General features: G+C 37.3%; 1 protein-coding gene across 1 annotated transcript in view; it reads right to left on the bottom strand.

Moving 5' to 3' along the window:
- UGGT2 (UDP-glucose glycoprotein glucosyltransferase 2) overlaps window positions 1-12,936 on the bottom strand; it is a 204,828-nt gene that overhangs the window by 39,172 nt on the left and 152,720 nt on the right. Inside the window, exons 24-26 of the mRNA XM_040487223.1 lie at window positions 11,574-11,669; window positions 7,208-7,310; window positions 4,774-4,853 (exon numbers count right to left, since the gene is read on the bottom strand). Coding sequence (XP_040343157.1) covers window positions 4,774-4,853; window positions 7,208-7,310; window positions 11,574-11,669 — 279 coding nt within the window. The remainder of the gene's footprint in view (window positions 1-4,773; window positions 4,854-7,207; window positions 7,311-11,573; window positions 11,670-12,936) is intronic.

Raw genomic sequence — 12,936 nt, 5'->3', positions numbered from 1 at the left:
CCTTATGTTCAATATTCTTACTCTTTATAGGGATACTATGGAGAGCATCTCTAGTCGTGTGAATAAAAATTCTGTACTCACAGAGCTAACTGACCTCTCTCCATTAGTGGCTAAAATAAGATGAAAGCTTTTGTTTGGATTTAGAGGGACGTAATAAAATTTGAAATACACAAGATAAATGAGAAGTATGAAAAGTGAATGAGATATGAGGACATGAGTCTCAGGAAAGGAATGAATGTACCCTAAATTTTCATCTAAATTCCTTACATTTCCCATTTTATTGCTTTCCAAACACTGTATTAAAAATATTTGCCATGTTTAAAATATCTGCTCAAGGCAATAACCTATGTTTATCAATTACAACAAATACAATTCAATAAGTAAACAAGGGACTAACTGAATGCAACTTTTCTGTCTTGTGTTTGCATGGTACATTGACAAGCCTTTTTTTTTTTTTGCCCCGTGACACCTGAAAGATCTGCATATTCCTATCAGAAAGGGTGGCTCAAAATGATAATGACCCTGACCCAGAAAGGGGAAGACGGGTAAGTTTTTGTCCCCACTTTAGAGACCATGTTATTTCAACAGTTTTAATGTGAAATATTTGCATCTGTTCTTGTGCCAGTACCATACTGTCTTGATGATTACAGCCTTGTAGTAGAGGCTAAGGTCTGGGATTGTGATGCTTCCCGCTTTGGTTTTCTTTTTCAACATAACTTTGGCTATTCAGGGTCTTTTGTGATTCCATACAAATTTTAGGATTGTTTGCTCTAGCTTTGAGAAGAATGCCAGGGCAATTTGGATTGGGATTGCACTGAACATGTAGATTGCTTTGGGTAGTAATGACATTTTAACAATATTTGTTCTTCCAATCCATGAGCATTGAATGTTTTTCCATTTGTGTCTTCTTCAATTTCCATCATAAATTTTCTATAGTTTTCAGCATACAGATCTTTTACATCTTTGGTTAGATTTATTCCTTGGTACTTTACAGTTCTTGGTGCAATTGTAAATGGGATCGATGTCTTGATTTCTCTTTCTGTTGCTTCATTATTGGTGTATAGAAAGACAACTGATTTGTATACACTGATTTTGTATCCTGCAACTTTGCTGAATTCCTGTATCAGTTCTAGCAACTTTTTGGTGAAGTCTTTCCAATTTTCCATGTAGAGTATCATGTCATCTACAAAAAGTGAAAGTTTGACTTCTTCTTGCCTATTTGGATGCCTTTTATTTCATTTTATTGTCTTATTGCTGAGGTGAGGACTTCCAACACTATGTTAAACAACTGAGAGTGGACATCACTGTTGTGTTCCTGATCTCAGGGGGAAAGCTCTCAGTTTTTCCCCCATTGAGGATGATATTAGCTGTGGGCTTTTCATATATGGCTTCTATGATGTTTAGGTATGTTCCTTCTATCCCGACTTTCTTGAGAATTTTATGAAGAAAGGATGCTGTATTTTGCCACATGCTTTCTCCATCCAAGATAGGACCATACGGTTCTTATTCTTTCTTCTATTAATGTGATGTATCACACTGATAGATTTTCGAATACTGAACCAGCCCTGCAGCCCAAGAATGAATCCCACTTGATTGTGGTGAATAACTCTTTTGATATACTGTTGAATTTGATTTGCTAGTATCTTGTTGAGAATTTGTGCATCCAATGTTCATCAGGGATATTGACGTGTAATTCTCCTTTTTAGTGGAGTCTCTGGTTTGCAAATCAAGGTAATGATGGCTTCATACAATGAGTCTGAAAGCTTTCCTCCCATTTCTATTTTTGGAACAGCTTGAGAAGGATAGGCATTAACTCTGCTTTAAATGTCTGGTAGAATTCCCCTGGGAAGCCATCTGGGCCAGGACTCTTACTTATTGGGAGATTTTTGATAACTGATTCAATTTCTCCGCTGGTTATGGGTCTGTTTAAATTTTCTATTTCTTCCCATTTGAGTTTTAGTAGTGTGTAGGTGTCTAATTTGTCCATTTCTTCCAGGTTGTCCAGTTTGTTGGCATATAATTTGCATAGTATTCTCCGATAATTGTTTGTATTTCTGTGGTGTTGGTTGTGATCTATCCTCTTTTCATTTGTGATTTTATCTATTTGGGTCCTCTTTTTGAGAAGTCTGGCTAGGGGTTTATCAATTTTGTCTGTTTTTTTCAAAAAACCAGCTCCTAGATTCATTGATCTGTTCTGTTTTGTTTTTTGATTCTGTATTGTTTATTTCTGCTCTAATGTTTACTATTTCTATTCTTCTGCTGGCTTTGGGATTTCTTTGCTGTCCTGCTTCTAGTTCCTCTAGGTATGCTGTTAGTTTTTGTATTTGGGATTTTTCTTGTTTCTTGAGATAGGTCTGGATTACAATGTATCTTCCTTTGCTGCATCCCAAGGGGTTTGGACTGTCGTGTCTTCATTTTCACTTGTTTCCATGTATTTTTTAAATTTCTCCTTTAATTGCCTGGTTGACCCATTCATTCTTTAGTAGGATGTTCTTAAACCTCCATGCATTTGGACGCTTTCCAATTTTTTTTTCTGTGGCTGATTTCAAGTTTCATACTGTTTTGATCAGAAAATATGCATGGTACGATCTCAATTCTTTTATATGTTTGAGGACTGTTTTGTGACCCAGCATGTGATCTATCTTGGAGAATGTTCCATGTACACTCTAGAAGAATGTATACTCTGCTGCTTTTGGATGAAAGGTTCTGAATCTATCTGTCAAATCCATCTGGTCCAGTGTATCATTCAAGGCCATTGTTTCTTTATTGATTTTTTTGCCTAGATTATCTGTCCATTGTTGTAAGTGGAGTATTAAAGTCCCCTGCAATTATAGTATTCCTATCAATAAGATTGCTTATGTTTGTGATTAACTGATTTATGTATTTGGGTGCTTCCAAGTTGAGAGCATAAACATTTATAATTTTTAGCTCTTCTTGAAGGATAGAACCCCATGGTACTGGCACAAGAACAGAAACATAGACAAATGGAATGAAGAACCTGGAATTGGACCCACAAATGTATGGCCAACTAATCTTTGACAAAGAAGGAAAGAGTATCCAATGGAAAAGAGATAGTCTCTTTAGCAAATGGTGCTGGGAGAATGAAACTGGACGACTTTCTGACACCATACACAAAAACAAACTCAAAATAGATGAAAGACCTAAATGTGAGACAGGAAACCATCAAAACCCCAGAGAAGAAAAACAATCTCTTTGACCTCAGCTGCAGCAACTTCTTGTTTGACACGTCTCCAAAGGCAAGGGAAATAAAAGCAAAACTGTACTATTGGGACCTCATCAAGATAAAAAGCTTTTGCATTGCAAAGGAAACAATCAACAAAACTAAAAGGCAACCGATGGAATGGGGGAAGATATTTGCAAATGACATATCAGATAAAGGATTAAACTTACCAAACTCAACACCCGAAAAACAAATTATCCAGTGAAGAAATGGGAAGAAAACATGAACAGACGCTTTTCCAAAGAAGATATCCAGAGAGCCAACAGACACATGAAAAGATGCTCAACATCACTTATCATCAGGGAAATACAAATTAAAACCACAGTGAGATACCACCTCACACCAGTAAGAGTGCTTAAAATTAACAACTCAGGAAACAACAGATGCTGGGGAGAATGTGGAGAAACAGGAATCCTCTTGCATTGTTGGTGGGAATGTAAACTAATGAAGCCATTCTGGAAAACAGTGTGGAGGTTCCTTAAAAAATTAAAAATAGAATTACCCTACGACCCAGCAATTGATCCTGCCTGAATCAATACAGGACTGCTGATTCAAAAGGGTACATGTACCCCAATGTTTATAGCAGTGCTTTCAATAATAGCCAAATCATGGAAAGAACCCAAATGTCCATCAACTGATGAATGGATAAAGATGTGTTTTATATATACAATGGAATACTACTTGGCAATAAGAAAGAATGAAATCCTGCCATTTGCAACAATGTGGATGGAACTGGAGGGCATTATGCTAAGTGAAATAACTCAGTCAGAGAAAGACAGATATCATATGTTTTCACTCATATATGGAACTTGAGAAACTTAATAGAGGATCATGGGAGAAGGAAAGGGAAAAAATAGTTTCAAACAGAGAGGGAGGCAAACCATAACAGACTCTTGAATGTGGAGAACAAACTGAGGGTTGACAGAGGGGATGGAGAAAGGGGAGAAATGGGTGATGGCCATTGAGGAGGACACTTGTTGGGATGAGCACTGGGTGTTGTATGTAAGCGATGAATCATAGGAATCTACCCCCCAAACCAAGAGCACACCATATATACTGTATGTTAACTAACTTGACAATAAATTATATATAAAAATTTTTAATTGCATATAACAATAAACATTTTCTGTATTATTAAAAGATTATTCTACACTAACTACATCTCAATACTTCCAAATAAGAAATGAGACAATATCATAAAGTTCATTTTGATAATTCAGCTCTGAAGTACTGAAAGTACACAAACACAAAAATGGTTTAATTCAACTTTATATAGGTATTTCTACATCACATTTTCAAAAATACCCATGGACAAACATAAATCCATGTAAATACTGTAATTATGTCAGATCAATTTTACTGGTTATTATACTTTTGCGTCCATTAAGGTTAGTAAATTATCTTTGGTCTTCTGATTTTTCAGTTAACCATCTTGTGAAGAAAAAAAAAACAGACCCAGTAATTATGGTCCTTTCTTTTAGTCTTAGCATCTGCAAACTTTTTGAAATGAAATTATGTTCACTCAGACTCACCTCGTTAAAGGGGCTTCTGAAAGCTTACCCCTACAGTTCATGAACAACTTTATCTTCATGTTGATAATCTTGCCAAGTACCTGTTAGAAAAAAATTCCCATATTTTATATTAAATAATCTTAATATCTAACATTTATTAGGCATTTACTATGCACCAGGCACTGTGTTCACACCTTTAAAAAATGTTTTATTTATTTTTGAGAGAGAAGGGGTGGCAAAGAGGCAGAAAGAGACAGGAACAGAGGATCTGAAGAAGGCTCTGTGATGACAGCAGTGAACCTGATGCAGCGCTTGAACTCACGACCCAAAAAATCATGACCTGAGCCAAAGTCTGACACTTAACTGACTGAGCTACTCAGGTGCCCTGCATTCACACTTGATATTCATTATCTCATGTGATCCTCACAACAGCCTTTAGAGGCGACCACCTTCACAGCTGAGCCACAGAGAAATGTAGTAGTAATTCACCCAAGATCACACAATAAATCATGGCCAGGGTCAGATTTGAATCCAGACAGTTGATTTCATTGCTCAAGAGTTATGCAGCCTCCCTTTTGCCTAATGTGACTTTCTTTCATGGTCTCCATATTTCCTTAGTATTGAAGAACAAGTAAAATAATTGCTGGAACTATGACATGTGAATACAAAGTGCTGTCCTCATGGCAACAATGGCCAGGGTGCCCCAGTCCATTTGGAATTCTGCCCACGTGGTAGAGATGTAGGAAGTTCCTAGCTACATACAGAGGAAATACTGTCTCTTTTCCTGGGGCATATGATGTAGAAGAATTATTAATTTTGGTAGTCCCTACCTCTAGAAGGCAAGTCAGTGCAGATTTGAAAGATATTAGTCAACAGAGGACATAGAGAAAGACAGAAGGATGAGAAAAGGCACATAGAACAGGAAAGAACAGGCTTGAGAAGGAATCAGGACAGACTAAGGATTTCAGAGCCCTATTTCCTATTCTATCATTCCTCATATTTGCTACAACAGAGGTCACTGAGGCACTGTTTTTCTCAAGTGTTCAATGAGAAACTATCCATTTCTTCCAATAAATTATGTTTTATAGCATAAATTTTCATTATGGTAAGAAATAAATTATATGAAGTGCTGAGGTGCTCAGAAGGAAACATGTTATTATTTCCAATCACATAAACTGGGATCCAATCCCATATTTTATATTTCCATTTAAATTCCTATTTTATTCCTAAATTCTACCTTTACATAAAAACTTCAGAGGTAAGCAATGTTTTTTTTTTTTTTCTGAATAATGACTCTGTAGGAATAGGTATTTATACATAAAATGCATCATATTAGCTCCATGCCTTACAGATACAATGATTGATTACTGTTTTCTTTTAAATTTATTTATTTTGAGAGAGAGAGAGAGAGAGAGGACAAGCGGGGGTGGGGGGGGGCAGGAGGGACAGAATCCCAAGCAGGCTCCATGCTGTCAGCGCAGAGCCTCATGCAGGGCTCACGTCAGTGAGACAAGACTGGATGGGTACGCCCTTGCTCTCCCCTTCCCGCTCACAGGAACACAGAGGTGGGTCAGAGGAGCCTGACTGGATCTCAGGCCACAAGACACCAGCCGCTTCAGGAGGAAGACTGAACTACCACACAAAGGCTGGCCAAGTCCTCACACCGTGGGGCCGCCTTAGCCGCTCCAGGCTGCTGTGAGATGAGAGAAATAAACTCCAGTCTTGAAGGTTCTGTTACTTTGGCCAAACTTTCTGAATCTAACCTTCACTCACCTGTTTGGCTATTGTTACTTATTATACCATCGGCTTCTCCAGAAGCCATTTCTTCAGAACTCGAGACAGGGTGAAGACAGGAAGACCGTGTGTTAGTTAGCTCAGAATGCTGCCACAGAATACCACAGACTGGGTGGCTTAAACAATAGAAATTTACTAATTTTCAATCAAGAGGCCGGCTGATTCCGTTTCTGGTGAAAGCCCTCTTCCTGCCTTGGAGGCAGCCACCATGTTGCCACGTGCTCACATGACCTCTGCTTTGTGTGTGTGTGAGACGAGAAAGAGAGCTCTCTCTCTTCCTCTTCTGTAAGGATATAAATCCTATTGGATTAGGGCCCAAACTGTAAAATCTCATTTAACCTTAATTACCCCCTAAAGGCCCCATTTCCAAACACAGTCACAGGAAGGGTAGGGCTTCACCATATAAATTTCAGGGGAGGTGGAGACAACAATTAAGTCCACAGCAACACCGAACCTTGGGCCTGCCATACACCTCGTGCACAGCCTTACACCACTCCATTTTCTACATTGAAATATGATTAAAAAGTTACACAGAATAAAGAATCAAGAGGACATAAACACTATACTTGAAAACAGACCTGACAGATTAATGATAAATTTCAAAACAAAAGTATATAATTAAATGACATATATAGAATATAGAATAAAAATATTATCTCACAATCAATAACTGAGCCATCTTCTGTGCCTCTCTTGTCAATGGATCAACAATAGCAATGACATCAAAGAACATACCATTCTCTTGAGGCTTTATCTTTATAATGCTACGAAAATAGAAAATAAGATGAAAGGGGATGAGTTAAATCTCTTTATCTAATAAACCTTAATCTCACCTATATACATTCTTATAAATTGTTCTCTTTCTCACTAGATTAAAAAAACCTGGTTATTTCACAGATGAAAATGCAAATTTAAAAGCCTCATGTTTGTGTTCAATAAACTACAAAACTGGAAGGAAACAGAGAAAATAAGAACTTATGAATGAGTGATTTTTAAAAACTCTTCAAAGAACAATACTATTACAGTGAAAACTCTAACTTTAACCTCCCCCAAATTCTCATGGACCATACAACATAAAAAATAAAACCAGGTTACTTTTGTGTTGGTTGAATATATTTTTTCAGATTTGAGAATAAAATTAACTGTTCAGTAGTTTTTTTTTGAATTTAGTATTTAAAAAACTCCAATATAGCATATAACAGGAAAGTTCAGGAGGTAAAAGCCCAAATTTATCATACTTATTTTTGGCCCCAGGCACCTTCTCCCGAGCTCCTCCTCTCAGTCTTCCTGCTTGTTTCTTTCACTGAACTAAGTTCTAAGTTGGAAGATGGACTCATCTTTACAAGGAACACAGAGCACAGAAGAGGCCAGTGAAAGATAATAAATTTTATATTTAACGTAATTCAAAGTTAAAAGTATATACTTGACTAAAAGTACAGAATATTCAATTGAATTACTGTTTTAACACTGTAATAACACAGGAAGTCAGTTTTTTGAGATGTATGAATTATATTTTATGTATTACAAAGGGATGAAGGTTACCAAATCAAAATGTATCCCTGTAAAATTACAGGGATATAGTCTTCTTTGGTGCAGAAAGACTATATAAATATCTAGACTTTTTGCAGCGAAGGGATGAATTTCTCAGCAATAAAAGTTAACGTAAAAGTCACTTCAAATATGGGTCCTTTGACAAAGAAATGAAAGATATTTTATTTTTATATGAAGTTGACATGATTTAATTTTGTGAAAAATAGGAGTGACAGAATCAGACAACATATCCTGCTACGGAACTATTACTAGAAAGAAGGACTACAAATCAGATGTTTTAAAACTGAAGAGACTATCTACAGTGGTTAATTACTTTTAGTTATGTTGGTGACAATTTTACCAATTATTGCTATACTTGTAGCGTTACTCAAAACTTGTATTTTCTGCATGTGCTGTTATGGTGGCTAAAAGCAGGCATCTGTTTATTCAGACTACTGCCGATTGGCTAAAACTGCCAATATGCCCAAACTGCCAAAACTGGTTATTTTCTGTTGTGGAGGCTAAAGCAGGCATCTGTTTACTCAGACGACTGCCGATTCTGTGAGGCTGTCTGTATCCGAATCCAACAGTCTCTCCCCATCATCTATTTCTACATGCATTGATGTAGACTCATGACCATTTTCTGAGCAAAATCCTGAGCCTATTAGTAGGTATTACACTGACTAGTCTAAGAATGGAAGCAGCACATCTCTTTTCCCATACAATATTAACAAAAAGATGCTAATTCCACCTACACCACCTTTTTAAGGCAATGGATGTGTATTCAATTGCCAAGAAACTAGTGTTACACTTTATGCCATTAGCAAGGAAGAATGATGTCAAGTGCACTGACAGTCAATAATTATTAAAAGCTTACGTCAAAGAGAGCCATGAAGGTTGGCTTGAGGTAGGTATGTGCAGCCCTTCAAGTCTTAGGGATAAACTAAGCACATTTCAAACAGGCCACCGCAGCAGGAAGATGCTCAGCCAATATAATATCCATTCCATGCAGAGATGTTCTACTGAATTAAGTCTGTTATGATGTTATTAGTTTGTACATAAAGACAGGTCAAGCCACCCATCTTAAAAGATGTTGAAGACACTATTCGTTCTATAGTATTCCCTCCACAAAGATTTCTCAGAGAATTTGTGTCCTCCCTCTTCTAAAAACAGTTACATTTCGAGGGTTGATGGGGGGTGGGAGATGGGTATTAAGGAGGGCACCTGTTGGAATGAGCACTGGGTGTTGTATGGAAACCAATTTGACAATAAATTTCATATTAAAAATAATAATAATAAAAATAAATAACTACAGTTACATTTCACCTGAACAACTCCTCTGTTTCCATCATGGACTTCATGAACCATGTAAACTGGAAAGCTTACAGTGAAACTTGGGGTGTGCTCATGGCAGGCAGAAAGAACGGCCATCCGCCTTGCAACCTCCTTTCCTTCCTGCTTGCACTGTGAGCTCCAAGCTCCAGTATCAATAGCCTCAGAGGGACTGCTTAACCAGCTCCTACAATTGTGTAAGGTCGAACCCTACAACAATTCTTTTATAAATGAATAACGAGTTCTCATCTACACAACCTCCACATGTGTATGAGCACATGCGTGTGCGCGCGCACACACACACACACACAATTAACAGCATTCCAACTGCTCTGATTAAGCCCTGCTTGTACAGTCCAGCATTGTTAATGTGCTTCTCTCTACCTTTCCTAGGCTTCCAACACAGAATCCAACAAAGTCATTCTTCCTTCATTAAATTAATACCTTCACTTAGGTTATCATTAAGTTTTGCTGACCTGGATCCTACTTAAGGTAGGTATTCACATCTCTCCCCAGATTAAGAGGAGTTGATTTTATGGTTTAACTTTCAGGTCTAATCTTCTTTCTCTTATTTCCAAGTGTCATTATTTGTGTAACAAATACACATAATAGCTGCAATGCGTTAAATATTTATTATATTCATGGCAGTAGGCCTGAGTCTCATAACACCCTGGAAGGGTAGGACTCCACACCCGCATTTTATAGATTAAGAAACTGAAGCTACGAGAAGTCACAGGGCCATGGTAGACTGGGATTCAAAAACTGGGTTTTTTTGGACAAGATAGCTCATGCTATGCTACACAACCAATGTTGACCCAGATGAATTTATCAGCATGGGTAAGCACATAGAAAACAAAAGTTAAATGCCTAAAGTATATACATGAACTCAGAAAATGGCAAATTATCTTATCTGCATCTTATCAGGCATTAGGTATTACTGTATAAACAGAGATGCACATCAATATGTACATACTGCATATCCATTTATACATTTTTATAAATAACAGAAAAAATTGGAGAATTGCAAACCAATATCAAAAAGTCACATCATACCTTCTGTCTATATAAAATAAGGCAGTAGGCTTAAAAGCAACAGATGCATTGAGAGATTTGAAAGTTAGAGAAATTGAAAGTTAGAGAAAGGGAGCTGAAACTAACCGACAATAAACTATAAAAATCAATTGTTTCAGACATTTAACACGGGAGTAAATAAGTTCCAAACAAATCAAAATTCCTAAGTACAATATAGCTTAACAGAGCAGTCTAGTGACTAATGTTTACAGTGATGGTTTTGAGTAATTTGTGTTAAATTATTTCAGCACATGGCATTTAGAAGTCAAAGAAGTTTGTAAAAAGAATTCCCGTAGAAAAGAGGGGCACCTGGGTGGCTCAGTCGGTTGAGCATTTGATTCTTGATTTAGGCTCAGATCATGATCCCGGGGTAGTGGGATTGAGCCCAGTGTCAGGCTCCACACTCACTGTGGAGTCTGCTTAAGATTCTTTCTCTCTCTCCCTCTGTCCCTCTCCCCAGCTCTTGTGCTATCTAAAATAATAATAAACACTTAAAAGTATTGAATCTTAGTTATCTGAAAAAAAATAAAATAAAAAAATAAAACTTCCTTCCCAACAGTGCTCCTTTCTTTAGAAAGTTATTTTCCCTGAGTATACAACTGCACATGTGTAAAGACCTCTTGAAAGTCAGACTTCCTGGAGCTACAGCACGTATTACCATCTAGTAGTACACATGAGCAACGTAAGGTTGCATCTACCATAAAATCAGAAAACTTACAAGGTACTCTCAGCCATCATGAGTCTATGTTAAGGTGTTCATCTCAGTTTAGTTTTATAGGAGCACTGATTAGAAAAAGATCACACAATGAAACATGTCTATAGGTTAATTATATAATGTCTATTTTTCCCTCCAATTCTATGCGGTCCCTAATTAAAAACAACAGAAAAGGTTCCCTTCGGGGGAAACAGATAATTGTATGTAAGTAGACAGAGCTTGATGAATTTCATTTCAAATATCTTAGAGCTGCAATTTCTTTTCCTAATCTTGTCAAATACATTTCTTCCCTAAAAATTTTTAATTTGCTCTAAATTTTGCTATAAGTGGAAACCATAACTGAGTAAAGGATACAGTGACAGAAAATACATATTCTTACCTGTGATTCTCTCTAAGAAATGTGATATCATACCGAGATTCACGTTTAGGCAAAGAGGAAATAAGGGCATCAGCTTTCATAACAAGGTCACTCATGCTAGGTAAACAAGATAAACAACAGATGAGTTTTTCTGAGGAGAAAGGTCCATATTTCATGTCACAATTAATGCCCTGAGAAATGGAAATTTAATGTAAAATATCTCCAATAGACAAGCTTTATATAAATGACTTTTCTTCCAAATTTGTAAGTAGAATTTGTCGGTTTTTTTAAAAACTTATTTTGAGAGAGAGCAAGCATGGGGGCGGGGAGAGGGAAGGAGGGAGAGGGAGAGGGAGAGAGAGAGACAGAGAGAGAGAGAGGGAGAGAGAGGGAGAGAGAGGGAGAGAGGGAGAGGAAATCCCAAGCAGTGTTCACGCTGTCAGCAGAGAGTCCAACGTAGGGCTTGACCTCATGAACCGTAAGAGATCACGACCTGAACCAAAACCAAGAGTCGGATGCTTAGCCGACTGAGCCACCCAGATGCCCCTAGAATTTGTCAGTTTAAAGATGACTGCTGCTTTAAAAACCATCCTTTTTTTTTTTTAATCATTGACATGATCTTTAAACACTTATAAGTAGTGTTCTTAACAGTGCCTGTAAGGATACGGTGCGTCATTCAATTCAAGGCAATATTTGCTGAGTGCTGGTTACGTGTTCAAGCACTGGAGCCCACCCAGGAAAGAAAGAAGGGCAGGAAGAACAAAAGGGAGAATTTCGAAAATAACTAAGAAGTCCAGACTTGTATGGTCACAAATTAGTTTGAAAACTAATTATGACTGCATAAAACAAATACCTAGATTAAACATAACCGAATTTGAAAATCCATGCCAGAGGAAATGTATTATATGTTCACTGATACACTGGGGCAGAAAATGTTGGCTAAACTTTAAGGAAAGTTTTTGAAAATAAAGAAACAAGAAAAGAAACGATAAGCACTTTTTTATAGAGAAATTCAGATGCAGAGTTGAGAACTTGTATCTCTCTACTATAATATATCAGCTTTGACTACAAGGTTCTGACATGTAGGACTTCACATTCCTTCTATTTGTATTACACACCATATCTTTCACAGAGCACTGCTTAATGACCAGTTAATAAACCTGTTTAAAAAAACTGCTTTTTTTTACATTTATTTATTTTTGAGAGACAGAGAGAGACAGAGCATGAGCAGGGCAGGGGCAGAGAGAGAGGGAGACACAAAATTGGAAGCAGGCTCCAAGCTGTCAGCACAGAGCCTGATGTGGGGCTCGAACTCACAAACCGCGAGTTCATGACCTGAAGTCGGACACTTAACCGACTGAGCCACCCAATAAACCTGTTTTAA

This window comes from Herpailurus yagouaroundi, unplaced genomic scaffold (assembly GCF_014898765.1).
Source record: "Herpailurus yagouaroundi ecotype Mexico unplaced genomic scaffold, PumYag 164, whole genome shotgun sequence".
NCBI lineage: Eukaryota > Metazoa > Chordata > Mammalia > Carnivora > Felidae > Herpailurus > Herpailurus yagouaroundi.
The sequence above is the reverse complement of the archived record's forward strand: the minus strand, read 5'-3'. Positions and strand labels throughout refer to the sequence as shown.